The sequence below is a fragment of the Ambystoma mexicanum genome, chromosome 4p, assembly GCF_040938575.1.
Source record: "Ambystoma mexicanum isolate Mex_15411 chromosome 4p, UKY_AmexF1_1, whole genome shotgun sequence".
NCBI classification, from domain to species: Eukaryota; Metazoa; Chordata; class Amphibia; order Caudata; family Ambystomatidae; genus Ambystoma; species Ambystoma mexicanum.
The window spans coordinates 66,927,811-66,945,819 of NC_090927.1; the positions used below are offsets into that span (position 1 = coordinate 66,927,811).

General features: G+C 44.9%; 1 protein-coding gene across 3 annotated transcripts in view; it reads right to left on the reverse strand.

The window, feature by feature from the left end:
* The window catches only part of LOC138452998 (WAP four-disulfide core domain protein 5-like), a 432,843-nt gene that overhangs the window by 10,765 nt on the left and 404,069 nt on the right, over positions 1–18,009 (reverse strand). Inside the window, exon 7 of one of the 3 annotated variants that reach the window (XM_069605402.1) lies at positions 4,630–4,923. The exons of the other annotated variants lie outside the window; for them this stretch is intronic. Within the exon in view, the coding sequence (XP_069461503.1) occupies positions 4,774–4,923 (150 nt within the window). The 3' untranslated portion in view covers positions 4,630–4,773. Of the gene's footprint in view, positions 1–4,629; positions 4,924–18,009 lie in introns of those variants that run through there. 3 annotated transcript variants of the gene reach the window in all.

Consider the following 18,009-nt stretch of genomic DNA (forward strand, 5'->3'; position numbering starts at 1 on the left):
TGTAGAGCAAAGCATTACTACCAAAAGAGCACTGCAAAGATTCATCCCTCTCCACCACTTTTTTAGGAGAGCATTTTGAGAATACAATAGAGAGGGGCGATGAGTTTGCTGAAGCCGTTGCAAACAGAATTGCAGATTGAGAAAGAGGGATGGGCATAGACCCTTCATTCGTTCTCCCTTTGCTACCCTCATTAACTTCTACGTCATCATCAAGTTGGGCCGAATGATTTGATGGCAATTCGACAATTTCATTTATTAAACCAGCAATATTGGGTATGTTGTGACACACGTCAGCATGATTAGAGTCCACATGTGGCAAATCGATGAACGTATATATGTCCTGTTGCCTACGACTGTGAACAAGCACATTTCCATTCGCCAAATTGGTCATTTGATAGGAATTGAAGCTCAAAGGGAATGTTTGCATATTATCCAACCTTTCAGGCGTGTATGTTGGAGTTTCATATTTCTCCTTTTCAGTTAAGGGTATTAAAGAGTCATTATCATGGGTTGGCCCAGTCAACGTAGACATAGTGTGATCACTTATGTCTATTAACCGCAAACCAGGTGTTGCGCCCGCCACTTGAATAGAAGTTGTAGGCGGTTCAAAACTCAATGCCATACTATTTTTTGCAAGATCAATTGAATAAAATGAGCGTATATCTGCAGACGCTGACTACGCTTTTTCCTTCGTTTTGGCGGAAGAGTCATTTATAGAATTCAAAACCTGTTTTGTTTTACACAGTGTTCGTTTTAAACGCTCAATTACTTTCAGCGTCTGAAGCTTAGAAGGCATGTTTGTTTTTAACGTGTAAAGTTTCACAGTTAAATTTTTACGCATAGAGACCAGCAATAACGATTTCAACAAATAAGGTTAGCACTAATTATAAAACTAATTATAAAACTAATTATAAGACTAATTATAAAACTTAACTTAATTATTGGCCACAACACCCTCAATGATTGATATTATTAAAGAAAGGTAAAGAAACTCGCCTGTCCATTCTGTCCAGCTTTGAACAGCCTCAGAACTGCCCTTGCAACAGGCTTTACACACAGGCATGCGCGCACGGGCGCGAGCACCAGTCCTTAAAAAGGATTGTGGGTAAGTGGGCGGGAGATGTTGAACTTAGAAAATATTTGCACAAAAAAAAAAGGATTTTTTTTCCTTTCTTCCCACTTTTTGGGAAACGGCAATTATGCCTGGAAACACACCTAAAACAGAAAGACAAAAACACAACTCAGTGTGCTTGACAGGAGCTATTGTCAATGTCCAAAAGAAAGTCCACAACTATCAGCACACCGTGCTGCTTGAAAGTCCAGAAGTAGATGAAAAACGCTTGCCAGCAGCAGGAGAAAGCAGTAGCAGCAGCAGGAGAAATCGCCACAGCCCAGCCACGGACCAGCCTCAGAACTGCCCTTGCAACAGGCTTTACACACAGGCGTGCGCACACGGACTCGAGAACCAGTCCTTAAAAAGGATTGTGGGTAAGTGGGCAGGAGATGTTGAACTTAGAAAATATTTGCACAAAAAAAGGACATTGTTTTCCTTTCTCCCCACTTCTTTGGGAAACGGCAATTATGCCTGGAAACACACCGTGCTGCTTGAAAATCCAGAAGCAGATGAAAAACGCTTGCCAGCAGCAGGAGAAAGCAGCAGCAGCAGCAGCAGGAGAAATCGCCACAGCCCAGCCACAGACCAGCCTCAGAACAGCCCTTGCACAGGGCTTACACACAGGCGCACCCTCCATTATGCATCTCAAGTTGGCTCCCTACATCCTTATGCACACTGGTCTTCTCACCTTCCCTGGTAGACTTCATCCACAAGTCAGTTTAACTTCTACTTGACTCTCATCCCTCACAACCTCTCTCCTTTCCCCCTCAACTCCTCAAACCCAATGCTCCCATTCTCCCGGGATCTCCAACATTACTATCCCACTCACCTGCCGCACAACTCCTGCTATCTGGTCCACCTCCTTAAGGTCTTTCCCTTGGCCCCTGGAATACACAATTCCTCAGCAACTAATCTTTCTGCATCAATGATCACCTTGTCACCCTCAACTTTCCCTTCTTGCTATGCCAGAGGCCTGTATCTCCCTCGTGACTCTATAACACCAGCAGTTTTCCACACTGACTCTGCTACTTTCTCCACTCTCCACCCTGTTGGGAAGGCTGGTGAACTGGGGTTCCTTATCAGTCAGGCCTTCACCACTGCACTCTCTGCACCTCGCTGATGTGAGGACCTCATTCCTGTCTCTTCCTCATTGTCATGCCTCTTCCATCGATTATGCTTTTCTTGACTTTCACGATATGCTTATGACTCTATTTGACCATCATTGTCATGCATGCAAATTTACACCTTCCTGTGGTCATCCTCAAACCGGGATCACCTCAGATCCAGACCCTCAAAACAAATATGCACCATGATCTGCAACGCTGCTGCGCATCCTTGGCCAAACTCAAAGCCAACAAATACTCCCTTGTTGCCCACACCTCTTCACTAGGCTCTGCTAAATCCACCTAAATCACACACCTGATCTCCTCCCTTCACGATCACCTTGATACAGTATAATCTACCCTCCAAGCTTTCCTCATACCACCCAAGCCAATATTTATGGCCTCTTCCTTCTTTGCTAATGAATTTACTCTCCACTTTTCCTCTAAAATTTCAAACATTTGACACTTTCACATCTCTCCTCTCAATCCATCCTCCTCTTTCATTCTGTCAGCCACGTTTCCCTCCTAACCCTTCTACTCTCGACTGCTTCTTCACTGCCTCTGCTGCCAAAATTGCAACCATCCTTGGCATGGCCAGCTCATTCTGCGCTTTGATCGTCTGATTCGCCTCCCTTGTCATGATCTCTGCTTCCAAAAGATCAGGACTTGCCCAACTCCCTTGGAAGCAGACCCATAACCCCGGTTCCGAGTGCCAGCCAGTCCCAATTGGGACCTTTTGGACCATGTCCTGGCGCCAGTGGCACCAGGCTCATAAAGATGCCCAGTCCCAGCGCTGGAAGCGCCGGGCTCATAATGCTTGGGTGGACTTACCTGCAGCAGACCATGCTGCTTACTTACCTGCCAGTTGAACCCCTGATCCTCTTCTGTTTGGGACTACGTTTCCTGTTGGGTGGGGCAGGAGCCACTCCCTAGGTTCAGAACACTGGAACTCTTCTGGAAAGCAGAAACTCTTTTCTTTCCTAGGCGTGGCTGTGGAAGGAGGGACCTAAGAACTACAGGAGGCTATTTAAACCACACCCGATGGATGAATCTTGCTTTGCGTTATTCTGCATTCTCTGCAGCAGAACGCTCATCGTGTCTTCTGCTTCTGATCCTGGGCCTAAGGGAACAAAGGCTTACCATCCTGGAATCCAGTCTTCAGCAGCACCTGTAAAGACAAAGAAAGAACAGGTTAGCACTACGGTCTTCAGTGGCAGCGCATCTCTTACCTGGTCCATCGGCTGTCACCAACGGCTTGTGCTGCATTCCGGCATCTGAAAGACAAAGGCTTACCTACTCTTCGCATGCTCCGGAGGTCTTCGCACTGAATTCCGGCATCTGAAAGACAAAAGCTTACCAGTTCTTTGCACGCTCCGGAGGCCTTCGGCGCTGCATCCCGCATCTGAAAGACAAAAGAAGGTGCGTTTAAAGACATTGGGCAACTTTATTACTCACGTGCCATTACTCCTTCCCACGCCGAATCCAGTGGGTATTCCAGCACCCTTCAGCTTCTCTAAAGCTCCGAACTTGTACCTGCACGATAAAAGGGACAGTTAGTGCGCATCGTGAAGCAGGCTACAAGCGCTTACTTACGTGCTTCCAGGCGCTTCTATTCCTCACGCGGGTTCGATCCTCAACTCTCATCAGCCCGCCATCCGCCATCGCCGGAACCCTGCAAAACAAGAGATATCATTACAAAAGACTTTTAAGACATTTGAAGTGCCCAGAACTTACCGTTCGTGCAGTTAACGACGGACAGCAGTCCTCTGAGGTCAAGAGGCCTGCACCCTTATCCAGTGAAGAAACTGGTTACGGCACCCTGCCCCGAGGCAGATGGAGAGCTCGGCGTTCACTTACCTAAGGTGAGGGCGTTAACCTTTGGGGTTCTACAGGAGAAGAGAAAGGGAAGAGGAGAGAGGCACCCAATAACCCCAGTTCATTAATCCCATATTTTCCATCTGCAGACATCTTACTCTTCGAGTCAGACATACAGTGCACAGAGGTCCAGCCCAAAGAGCCAACCGTGTGTTACACATCACCTTTGAAGATACGGCATTCACCCAGTCAAGACCGGCGCCTCTGCGGGAATCAGGTGAGCGTTACATCCCTCATCTCTGAGCTATTTAACCTCTCTCTCGACGACACTCTTTCTGCTTTCTTCAAATCTGCTCTGTCCTACCTCTAGTGACTATTAGGACTCCTGGATAGGCCCTGATCTACCCAGGTGTGTCAGTGATCACAAACCAAAATGATTAGGGTGATTGAACGCAATATACACACTTCATACAATTTTCACTTATCACATAAATGACATTATTTCACACTGGAAAAGCAACAAGTATACTTTTTTACCAAAATGCTTTAATGCATAAAAGTTGTTTTTAAAACAGTATTAACAGGACACTTATCAATGGAGAAACAATATCTCTGAGTGATACATTGATGTTTTATCCAAGTCAATATGCCTGGATCACAGTACAAAATAACATGTATACTCCCATATGACATTCAGGGATCATGGTGAAACAAATTAACATGTAGACAAAGTGCATCAAATTACAACATTTGCAGTATGAGTAGTAACACTGGGAGGGGAGTCGACACAACACTGTTTCGGCCATTCATTAGCAGATCAATGTTGCTGGGGAGTAATTGGCCTTCATCAGGACGGGAGGAGGAAATGGAGTTAAAAGGTCCTGTTGCTCTCTGTTGGGGAATGAACAGAGATGTGTATTTTAGAAGTGTGTACTCGTTCAAAACATGATTTAAATAAATTAAATGAGCATTGAATGCATATCTTATTTGAAAAGGACAGATCTCACTATCGCGCTAAGGAGATAATTTGATCTTGCTGTGTTTTAGTAATTCCATGGCGTGGTTTTAAAACATCTTAGCTTCTGATTAAGTCTAGATGCTGGCTGACAATTAGGGCCTCATTACACGGTAGGCGGTGAGCCATGGCGCTACTAGCGCCATGGCTCATGCCGATAAAATACCGGCACCGCCTTGGTGGAAAGGGGATTTATCGCCCCATTCCAAGGTTGGAGGGGCGGTAAATCCCCCTTCCACCATTGCCCTTCCCCATTCCCATTTCTGCCCCATAGGGTTCCATGGGAATGGGGAAGGCGCTAATTACGGCACCGCAATTTTGCGGTGCCGTAATTAGCTCCGAGGTCCCTTTGCAGGTTGGATTTTAACGCCTGCAAAAATCAGGCGTTAAATCCCCCAACCCGCAAAGGGACCTCGTAGTAAGGCGGTAAGGATTTACCGGTACCAATATTTTACCGGTACCGGTAAATCCTTACTGCCATCCGTGTAATGAGGCCCTAAATCTTGTATGCCCACAAAAACTCCATTGCTGTCCTCATCTCTGCACTGGGCTCTGCTAAATCCACCTAAATCACAAACCTGATTTCCTCCCTTCATGATCACCTTGATACACTTTCATCTACCCTCCAAGCTTTCCTTATACCACCCAAGCCAATATTCATGGCCTCTTCCTTCTCTGCTAAGGAATTTGCTGTCCACTTTTCTCCTAAAATCTCGAAGTTTTCTGACACTCTCACATCTCTCCTCTCGATCCATCCTCCTCTTTCCTTCTGTCCGCCACCTTTCCCTCCCAACCCTTCTACTCTCGACTGTTTCTTCACTGCCTCTGCTGCTGAATTTGCACCCATCCTTTGTAGGGACAGCTCATGCTGCGCTTTGCTGGTCTGATTCACCTCCCCTCATCTCTGAGGGATTTAACCTCTCTCCACAACACTCTTCCAGCCTTCTTCAAATCTGCTTCTGTCCTACCTATAGTGAATATTAGGGCTCCTGCCTAGGCCCTGATCTACCCAGGTGTGTTAGTGATCAAGAAACAAAATGATCAGGGGGATTGGACGCAATATACACACTTCATACAATTTTCACTTATCACATAAATGACATTATTTCAGATTGGAAAAGCAAAAAATATTCTTTTTTTTACCAAAATGCTTTAATGCATAAAAGTTGTTTTTCAGAGATATCGTTTCTCCATTGATAAGTGTCCTGTTAATACTGTTTTAAAAACAAATTTTAAGCATTAAAGCGTTTTGGTAAAAAAAAAAAAATGTGCTTTTCCAATCTGAAATAATGTCATTTATATTATAATTGAAAATTGTATGAAGTGTGTATATTGCGTTCAATCACCCTGATCATTTTGATTTTTAATCTGTCCTACCTCTGCCAGCTGTCACAACTGGCCTCAAGGAACACTCCAACTTTCAAGGAAAGTTCAACGATGTTTATTTGAGAACTCATAAAGGGGCTCGCTTAGGGCTGGCTCGCTCTCTCTTGACTCCCGTGGGCAGTTGCCTCTCTTTCCAAGGTGTCCCTTGACCCCAAAATGATATCTAGAAAGTTCTGGCTACTTGCTGGTGATGGCCTAAGGGCAAAAGCCCTTTCTAACTATCTCCCTCTGGAAACTAACTAGGTAGTCCCTTAACTAGGTTACCCAATTCAGGGTATGGATAGAATGGGTGCCTTTCAGACACTCAGTCCACACATGGTCCTTCGCTTTAATACCCTTGACCCCTCGCCTTATTTCTCTCTGACTCTCCCTTTCATTCTTCTACTCTCTCTCCCTCATGCCCCCCCCCCTTTAACCTTCCTGATGTTCCTCTCTTCTGTCTGCCCCCACTGTACTATTCTCTCTCTTCTCCTCCTCCTCATTACTACAATAATCCCCTCTCCACACAACTGCTACTCTCCCCTTTCCACACTACTACCACGTCTACACCCCTCTCTATGCTACTACTGCTCTTCCCTCTCCAGACTACTACGACTCTCCATTCTCCACATTGCTACCACTCTAATACTGTACTACTCTACCTATACCTGCCTCCGAAGTCACCTTCCGTTCACTTCCTCATTCTCTCTCTTATTTACTTACTCCTTGCACACCCTTTATTAGCCCCACTCAGACACCTTGTAGGCACACTCTAACCCAAGCACCGCTTTCTCCCACTAATCAATACTTCATCTTGCAGACTCATTATGCAATCCTCTATCTTGCATTTCTACACCGTCCTCCCTCCACCTGGTCTCTTGTTGTTCCTTCTACTTCATTGACCTCAGCTGAGTAATCCACACCTTCCTGTTCCATATGCCCATTCTGACTCTCCTCATCCCTCTTCATTGGCTCTCTCCCTCTCCTGGATCCCGAGGCCAACAACTGGCTATATTTTCACCAGGGGATGTGTTAAAGACAATGGCCGACGGCCGTAGTTACAATCAATGCCCTAATTCATGTGTGGACTGTGGATTATGTCTGCTTGCCCAGCAGACCCCTCCGGGATCTTGCACAGGTAAGGGGATGGTTTTGTCCATTGGGCAGCGTGCACAGAGATTGCTGCCGCACTGAGGGGCCAGCGATGCATACGCTCTACCTCGTTCTAGGCTTTGTTGCATTGGACGCTTGATCCACTGATTTGCTGTGGCTGTTGCTCTGAACCACAACAGCTACCCGCTGTCTTTCACTCTCTGGCAGGATGCGTGCGGTGCTCCCCTTTCCATTGCTAGGCCTGCTTGTGCTTGAAGTCCCGTGGGACAAGAAAGAACATGCACAGTATTAGGCAATACAGGCATAGGGCAAGAAAGGGTGGTACTCATTTCATGCAAGCAGGCTTTAGTAGAAGAGATAGGTCCTTCACCCCCCCCTCCCACCTCCACACCACGTCTCTGGGGCAGGACTGTCTCTGGTAAACACTATGGTAGACCTCGTACAGCAGGTCCAGTGGGCTCTCCCTACCCTCTTGACAGGGTAATCTTCCTGACACACACCTCATGCCTTTCCTCCAAGTCTTTCTGCTCCTCTATGCTTCTGGCCGAGTGGGGATAACGGGAGAGGAAATCTACATTGGTCACTTTAATTTACATTTTTTTTTAAATGTTATTGTTCATTTATAACACGCTTAATACCAGCGAGTGGGTTCTAAGCGCGGGATCGGGTTCGAACCTGTGTTGCGCAGCGTTGGCTTGCTTCCAAGACAAACATGTTGCCCATGAGCTATCCTTCTTCCCCCTTTTTGGAGCCAGCCCTGTGTTGAACTATAAAAGAAAATGGTTGGAGGAGCAGGAACCATCTTAAAATGCCCTTTTCCTGGACCTTCAATGGAGCACAGTCTGTTATTGGTTTGAATTTTTGGACGGTTAGGTAATATCGCCCAATTGATTGCCAGACGTCGTAGTTCCCTCCCTGAGAAAGAGATTCCTGCTGATGAATGAGACAGGTGTTTCTTCCCTTTCTTGGATCTGTGAAAGGACTGCTCCTAATCCCACACGGAAGGTAGCCATCTGTAACAGGAATTCCTTGGAGAAGACCGGCATGATGAAGCCCAGCCTTTTGACAGAGAGTGGTTTTTAGTCTTTCGAAGGGTAGTTGAGCTCCATTATCAAATTGCTTGGGGTTGGGATGTCCCAGGTCAGTTTGCCTGTAAGGGTCTGCTAGTGCTGAGAAGTTAGGAGATACATCTCAGATAATACTCAACCAGGCACAGGAACGCTTGAATTCCATTTTTTGTGATAGCCCTTGCGACATTCTGAACAGCCTTTGCGTTTTTTGGGGGAAACACCAGCCTATTCCCCACTTTGAAGGAAAGGTACTTGATGGATGATTTGGTCAAGTGACATTTCTCTGGATCGGCCATGGGGTTGGCCTTTCTGTGCTGATTACAGACTATGGTCAGATGCTTCCAATGATATTTTCATGAGCGGCTATATATGACAATATCGTCAACATAGGCCCAAGTGAAGCTTCAACATGAGGTCAGGATGCGATCCATTAACCATTGAAAGGTAGCAGGTGCTCCATGAAGCTCAAATGGAAGAACTGTGAATTGAAAGAGGCTGTCAGCATGTTTCCTGGCTTCGTCAAGAACACATCTGGGTATCTTCCTCGCAACTCAGCCAGTTCCTCGTGCTGTACTTGGAGAGACCTCGTGTTAGGTAACCCTGTGAACGTCAGTTTTTAAGGGAGTCTCCTGGGAGTTACTTTCATACATTGCAAGGAGTACATGTTGCAGTTCTCTCGTCAGGCCTTCAGCTTCAGTTTATTAATATTATAGAGCTGAGATGGTTTTCTTCTATAAGCCTGCTGGGTTTTGGATGTGAGGTGTGACACACTTTTGGTGATGACATAAGATCCATGCCACCTAGCCAGACGGTTGTTCTGAGTGGTGTGGAGCAGGACCATGACATTGTCTTCCACTTGAAAGGAGCATAGTCCAGCATTTTTAGGGTAGGTTTTCTATTGGCAGGCCTATGCTGCTTGGAGGTGATCTTTGGCTAGATGGTGCATTTTCTCTATGTACCCTCATGTTCTGTACCATGGGATTGTTGCTTGTCTGTTGACCCCTGGGCACTTCTCACATGATATCTAGCACACCTCTAGGGTTTTCGGCCATACACCACCTCAAAGTGGTAGAGTTTGGTATATGATAGGGGTGCCTTTCTAACAGCAAAGAGGGCCCACTGGAAGAGCTCATACCAGTTCTTCCAATTTTTGGCACCTAACCTCCTTAGGATGCTTTTAAGAGTTTAGTTAAATCTTACCACTAGCCGGTCCATCTGAGGGTGATACACCAATGTTCTCAGGGTCTTAATCTTTAAGAGGTCTTTCATTTCACCCATTAACTTAGAAATTAAACTGCTGCCTTGATGAGTGAGTGTTTCTGTCGGGAAGCTGACTCGGTTGAAGAATGGTATAAGTACAATGAGGATTGTCTTGGGAGTGTTACTTCTTAAAGAAAATGCCACAGGATAACAGGTGCCATAATCCAATATCCAGTGGCCCCACGACATCCATGTCTATTCTGTTGAATGGGATCTTGATGATGGGCAATGAGTGGAGGTGGTCATCTGGTGATGTCTTTGATCAGGTGGAGCATGTTACACAAAACTGTTTGAACTGGCGTACACCCTGGGCCAGTGGATTTAGCTGAGGATGGTCTTTGGGGTCTTCTCTGGTCGCAGGTGCCCAGCTGTCAGGTTGTAATGGGCTCATTCCATCAACACCTTGCAAAAATGTTTTGGGTCCAGGATTTGGTCATACTTGGTACAGTCCTTATTTGGGTTTATATCCACTTTGTACAGGAGCCCCTTCCTGTCAATGTGGGAGGGGTCTTGAGAGTTCCACTATCAACTTCAGAGACTAAGTTCTTGCCTGCTTGCTTAAGAATATTATCCATTCGCTGCTCTACAGCAAACTCTGTTGATGCAGGATATTAGGGCTTGGGAGTTCACTCTTTGTGCCTACGTCATTTCCTAAAACCCAGTTTCGGCTTTCTTGGATTTGTCCAGAGCTTACACTTCCTCGATTTCTGGCACTAAGGTGTTCTCATAAACCAGATGAGCTATTGGATGGTCGGTTTGATGACGAAGGCAAGGTACTTCTACCCTCAAATCAGTCTTGAATAGGGCCTTGCCTGCAGTGGAACTATCAGCTCATTGTCTCCATACAGATCACATCCTGCAGCCCTGGGGTTGGCTCTAATGGGGATGTGGGCAGTCTTAGTCAGGCAAACTACTCTCAGCTTCTTTTTTGGCTGTAGGTGACCTAATATTGGGGTCTGGGTAATCCCACGATGGCACCAAGAGTCACAGATGAGCTCAAGAACACATCAAGTTTCAAAGACAGTTCACATTATTTTACTCAAGAAGGGGCTTGCTTAGTGTCGTCCCACCATCTCTCTCTTGTCTCCTGCTTGTGGTTCCCTTCTTAGCCCAGGCAAGCCAGTAAAATAAGTCAGTGGCTTGAGTGCTCGCTGCTGTCTTCTGTGTGTGATCTGCAGATTGCAGATTTGAATCCTGGCAAGGTTAACTCAGCCTTTCATCCCTTTGAGGTCGATAAATGGGTACCTACTTCGGTTTGGTGATATTGTATGTAAATATGTTTGTGTAAAGCGCCATATAAATAACACATCATTATCATCCCTCGACCCCAATATGGTCTCTAGAGATCAGGCACCACTTGTCTTTCTCTTTCATGTGCTTGTACTCCTTGCCCTACTTCTCTCTGTCTCTCTATTTCCTCCTCCAATCCTCCCTGCTACTCCAGCCACTGTCTTTCCTCTCTCTCCCTCTTCTTCCTATCTGATGTTCCCCTGTTTTGTCTACCTACACCCTCCAATCATAATTGCTACTATTCTCACTCTCTGCCTTCTTGCTACAATCCCCACTCAACACTACTACTACTCTCCACTATCCATACCTCTACGACTCTACTACTCCACCCACACCTACTTTCGTTCCCTCGCCAACTTTCTCATTTACTCTCTGCACTCCCTCTATAAGCCCCACTCACAAACCTTTCACACACACTCAAACCCAAGTACCAATTTCTCCCACCAGCCAATACCTCTCCTGGTACACTCCTTCAACAAATCTACACACGTCTCTTCACTGTCCTTCCTATGCCTGGCCACTTTCCTTTCATTCCCCCCACTAATCTTCTCATTTACTCCCTACACTCCCTCTATTGGCCCCACTCACAAACCTTTCACACACACTCAAACCCAAGTACCAATTTCCCCCACCAGCCAATATCTCTCCTAGTACACTCCTTCAACAATTCTACTCATGTCTCTTCACTGTCCTTCCTATGCCTGGCCACTTTCCTTTCATTCCCCCACTAATCTTCTCATTTACTCCCTACACTCCCTCTATAAATCCCACTCACACACCTTTCATACACACTCAAACCCAAGTACCAATTTCTCCCACCAGCCAATACCTCTCCTTGGTCACTCTTTCAACAATCCCCCTACACACTTCTATGCACTGTTCTTGCACTGTTTGGTCTCTCTGTGCTCCTTCTCCTCCCTTAGCCTCACCTAAATAACCTACACTTTCCTATTTCTTCTTCCCCTTTTAATTCTCCCCTTCACTCTCCATTTGCTATCTCCCTCACCTGGATCCCCTGGCCAACAGCTGGATTTCCTTTCCCCAGGGCAGTTGTTACAGGTTACAAAGCACATCAAAGTTGTCTACCTCTTTCTTGTATGCTGGTCAACTGGCTATAGGCAATGGAGCCACGCTGTAATACAATCAGTGCCCCATCTTGTCCCGTAGATTTTGTGCGTTTGACAGGGGCACCACCCACTGCCCTTTCCCAGGTAAGGGGACTGTTTCTGTCCATTGTGCACGGTGCTCAGGGATTGTGGAGTACTGAGAGGCCCACTCTGCACACTGGCCGGGGCTGGTGGTTTGTCCTTCGTTTTGGGATGTGTAGCGTAATGGGCTTGATGCACGGCAGCTCCCCGCTGTCGCTCTATCTCTCTTTCTCGGGCAGGCTGCTTGCTCATTCTTCCACTGCTGGAGTTTGAACCCATATGGGACAAGTAAGAAACTGGCCAGCACTGTGCAGTACATAGAGGGGGCAAGAAAAGGTGGTATTCATTCATTGCAATAAGGCACAAGCAGAAGAGACAGGACTGGGGCCCTCCCAAGTACCAAACTCGGCTCTGGGGCAGGACTGACTCCAGTGAACACCCGAGTAGACCTCCCACCCAAGGTTAAGAGGGGCTCCCAACCCCCTTGAATGGGTCATGTCCTTGACCTCTCACACAACCTAAATGCCCAGGTGAACTAGAGCCTATTTTTTATTTTTTTTATTTTTTTATTTTTTTATTATTGTGATCTTTAGTTTATACAAACTTTTATCACATTGTCTCTATGTGGTTACTTTCATCATTAAGTGTGTTAGTTTTCCTGTACATCTCATTTCTTGGATTCAAAGGTTTGGCATTTTTGATCTTCTATTGTTCTTTCAGAATTATGTCTAAGAAATCAATTAGCGCACAAGTTATTTTCATATTGTGACGTGATGTCACACGCGACCACCAGTCCTGGCTATTTCCGTTTTTTGGAAAGCAGAAGCCCACATGTAGAGTCTTCTGACTTAAGATAGCGTCGCAGTTTATGATCAGATGGTAAAGTGATTCCGTGTCTTTTTTGCAGTGTCTACATTTGTCGTCTTTTTGATCCCAGTTTTTTCTTGTCCATCTCATTTCGTTTGTTTGTAATGCATTTAGCCGCAAACGCAAAAATTGGTCTCGATGATGCTGAGATGGTCATTTGACTAGGTAGTTTGGCTGTACATTTAGTCTGTTTAGGGCGTTCCCTGATGGAAGTGTGTGTTTGAGTTGTGTTCTTTTTTCACTATTCAGAATCCATCCCCACCGTTGAAGACGTTTTTTGACGAACTGCGGATGGTATTGCAGGGAATCAACGTCGATGTCAGCACTCACCATGATTTGGTCTACTTTATTGATCCATTCCCTTAGAATCTGTGAATTTGCGCTGACTGTGTCTGGGTTGAGTATTTTGTAAGCCTGTTCTCCAGGATGTTCTCTTATTTTGCGGAGGAGTGCGCAAGCTTTCCAGAGTGTTGAGTCGTATAAAGAGTTTATCCCCAGTTCGTATCGCAGGCTCGTCATTGAGACATATCTGGGTAGTCGTAGGGCTTTACGCCAAAACAGCCCTTCTAGTACGTCCCATACTTTAAAGTTGAGGTTCCATGCACATTCGGCTCCGAATGTAATTGCTGGTAGTACTTTATTTTGGTAGAATGTTAGTAGTGGGCGAGAAGAAAACTTTCCGTATTGGTTATGTAATTTCAGCCCTTGTAGAGCGTATGTTATCATTCTGTTTTGCAGATCCTGGTACCATGGTCATTCTCTGATAGAAGTACTGAAAATGGTTCCGAGGTACTGTATCGACGTTGTTGTTTCGATTTCCTCGTTTGCCACGTGCCATTTGAATTGGTTTGATTTCTGACCCATCGTGTTATTCATTTTTATGATTTTGGTTTTGGCTGTGTTGATCTCGAGCATATTTCTTGTGAGGTAAATGTTTAGTTTAGTCAGTAAACGCTGTAATCCTATTACTGTCTGGTCAGCCAGGACAATATCGTCTGCGTACAGGATACAATTTAGTTCTTGGCCATTGATTCTTGGTGGGAAGCACCTTACTTCTTTTAGGTCGATAGGTATGTCGGAGATGAATAATTTAAATAGCAATGCAGCCAGCGGACATCCTTGTTTAACTCCTTTGGACGTCTGGATTGAGTGTGTTAAGTCTCCATTCTGGTTGGTTCGAATACGAACCGAAGTTTCTTCGTATAGTGCTCTTATCGGGTTCAGTATGTGTGGAGGGCATTTCCATTGAGTGAGTTTTTGCCATAGGAGGTTTCGGTTGATTTTGTCGAAAGCTTGCCGCATGTCCACAAATGCTAAAAAAAGGGGTTTCTTGCCTTTTAACAAGCCAAGTTTTAGCAAGTTTAGTAATAGTAGATTTACTTCAATGCCCATGCCTTTAGTGAAACCTGTTTGTCGACAGTCGCTGATGTTTTTTTGTTTTGCCCAAGCTGACAGTTTTTTTTGTAAGAATGAGGCAAATAATTTCCCAATTGTATCTAGCAAAGCTATCGGTCGATAGTTTGCCGGGTCAGCTCTTGGTCCCTTTTTGTAAATTGGCACTACCACGGCTGTACGCAAAGAAGAAGGTATTTCTTGGTTGGTTTCTATTTTTTCAAATAGTATTTCTATGAACTGTGCCCACCGCTCTGGTTCTTTTTTGAGCATCATGTTTGAGATGTTGTCAGGGCCCGGGGCTCTTGAATTCTTTAGTTGCATGATTGCATTTGTGATATCAGCGCGAGACTCTGCTACATTCCATCGTTCAGTGGTTGTTCCTTGGTTCGTTTCCTTTTTGTTGTCACCATCATTAAATAGGTCGAAGAAGTATGATTCCCAAAGCTGGGGAGCTACTTCGTTAATCAAAGCTTGGTTGCTTTTGGTATTACCAGCGTTCAAAATGGCCCAAATTTCCCTCGAGTTATGTTTTTGGAATAGTTCTAGCATTGTTTCTGCACGTTCTTGGTCCCTTTGGGTGGAGAACGATTTGACCCAGTTTCGATAGCGTTGTCGTCGATGGCGCAGCTGCTCGTCCTGGTTAGGATGATTTGATTTCTTTATTTTTCTGATGTCTTGCAGAAATGTTTATTTTTCTTTCAGTAGCTGATTACTGAATTTATGTTGGTGATGATGGCCAGCTATCCCTTTCGAGGTTGTTTTCACCATGAATTTGCTTAATAGTGGCACATAATTTGCGTCTTTTCCGACTGTGAGTTGATCAAACCTGGCAGTAAGCTGAGAAATCTGCTGCCCGTTGATCCGGAGCCGAGTTCCAGTTGCGTTTGTCCAGACCTTATTGTCATATTTGGTCGATGGTGAATGCTCACTCGTTTGCCAAGTCATCTTCAATGGAGAGTGGTCACTGTCGAGGGCTTGAGTTATATTTAGTTGTGTGACTTTTTCAAGTAGGTTATGAGAGATCCAGATGTAATCTAATGTTTTCTTTGTTTGAATTTGATGCCAGGTTGTGTTGGCTGGTAAATCTCCTTGTACCTGTCCATTCAGCAGTGTACAATTTCAAATCTTCATAGCCGCGTGCCATAGCTTGGCCTCTGCTGTCAATTTTTCAAATGTTTTATGCTTTTGTTTTGACGTCAGATCATCTCTCTCGAACCAAGTATTACTTAGGTCTCCACATATCATAATTTGGAGATTGTTTTCAAGCGTTAGGTGAATGTCTATTATTGTTGTTACAGAATTAACGAATTCGGCAGGGGTGATCATTGCAGAGTTCCAGTAAGTGTTTATGAGCAACATCCGTGTTTTTTTGTCAGATGAGTTGCTATGCTGTTCGAGTAATGTTCCTTGCACAAATAAATTTGGGTTAAATGTTTCTTTCACTTGCCAATTTGCAGAATGTTTGATCATCATTAGTAATCCAGAAAAGGGTCTTCCTTTCCTGTTTTTTCCCGCAGGGTTTAATAAGATTGTATAACCGTCTCTTGTGGGGGGTTCTCGCAACCATGTTTCTTGTAGACATATGGCGAAGTTTCCATCAAGATTTACTGGGAAAGTGTTTAACAGGTGTACAAAGCCTTTTGTGTTCCAGGATATTAAAGTCTTTTTCTGAACATGACGTTCGGTGTCTAGCTAATTGCGGGCAATTGTAAGATATTTCCGTCTTGAATCTTGCTGTTCTAGATGCATATTCGATTTGTCTAGACTTGACTTGGATAGATGGTGCCTTAGTTGTTCTCTTCTTTGTTCCATTCGAGTCTCTGGGGCAGGGTTTCTTTTAGTCACATGGTAAGGTTTGGTGTGGTCCTGTGGTTCAATCGAAAGGTCGAATCCGTATTGTAGGAGATCGTCTTTTGCATCTAATAGCGTACGGCTAGGGAATTGATGTGAAGCAGTACCTGGTCCGAGGTTTTTTCTGTTGCATATTCCACAATCGATATGTTCTCAGAGGTTACTGTGCGCAGCGCGGGAATACATTTGAATAGTTTCATGATGTTTCTGTGATTTAGGTTCACTTCCTCATCGTCTGCGTGGATATTCTGTAGTCGTAATTTTATTTGTGCACAATATTTTGAAGGCTCTTTCCTATAAAATGAATTTGGTTTATGAATGGATTCTTTCTGTTGTTGTATTCGTGTAAATTTGGGATTTAATTTGCAGTTCATGTGGAGTTCACTTTCGTTCGGCTGTGGCAGTAGTTTAGCTTTCTTCACGTCTATCGATGGGCTTGATCCTTGAGTATTTTTTTTTCAAGTTTGATTTTGTCCGCACTGTCTGCCTTTGTTTTTATGTCTTTTAGAGGTAGATTGTTATCAATTTCGCACGTGCTTGTTCCATCAGTGATTTGATCATCTGAGTATGTGGAAAGATCGCATAGATCAATGGACAAGGCAGAGGGGGAGCGACTTACTTGACTTTCGGAATCTAGTCGCCGGCATTTTTTGATTGGTGTTTTTAGTTGCGGTTACAGGGGCAAGAATCTTTCCTGTGGTTGCAGATGCTTTTTGGCAGGTAAGAGCTTTTTCTTGAGGCTTTGCTCGTTCGAATAGAGCTGACTTCTTAGGTGTGGTAAGATTACGGATGAAAGATTTGGCTGCTTGACGCGAGGGTTTCCTTGATTTGATTTTCTTCGCATTCGTTGGCGGCTTCGTGATTGGGATTATGGTCTCACTTGTTAATCCTTTTACGTTCCAGTATCCTGTTTTGCAGAGCCTGAGAAGATTCCAAATGAGGATGAGGTTTTTTTCAGAAGTATCTGTTAGGATAGCATTGTCGTTTGTTTTTGGTTTCGGTAAGATTGATCTGCCGTCTAGTGACCGCCCCTCGCTCTCTTCCGTGTGGATTTTTAGGGGTGTTTCTTGTGGGGAAGGTCTTGGTGGTTTTTGGCAGTTTTGAGAGTCCGCTAAAACGGTTATATCTGGTGTGTTCGCTGTTTTAATTTGAGGTTAACCGTTGGAGGGTTGCTGGTCAGTGTTGTTTGGAGGTTTCAATGCTATCGTAACAGTCGGAAATAGCCCAGCTGACGGTCTCTGGAATGGTTCAGCGTTTTCATTTGGGCCAGCGACAGGTTTCGGTATTGGGAATTGTTCTTTACAAGCACGGCTATAGCTGTGGCATGCAGCTTGGGAATCTTTTCTAATTTCGTTTTGGTGCATCCATTTGATGGATTCAAGTAAAGCTGCCATTAAGCCGTCTTTAGAAGATTGGTCTTTTAGTATCTGCTCTTTCTGGATTGCTTGCCACTGTGTTGATTGTTCTGCCTCGTTAGCGATTTTACAGTGTAGGAATTGTGTGAATTCGTCAATTGCTGTTATTTTCGTGGTCAAGTTTGTCATCAGGATCGTTTGTTTGTTCATGGTTTCGTGGAGAGTCTGGTAGAGATTGATGAATGGGC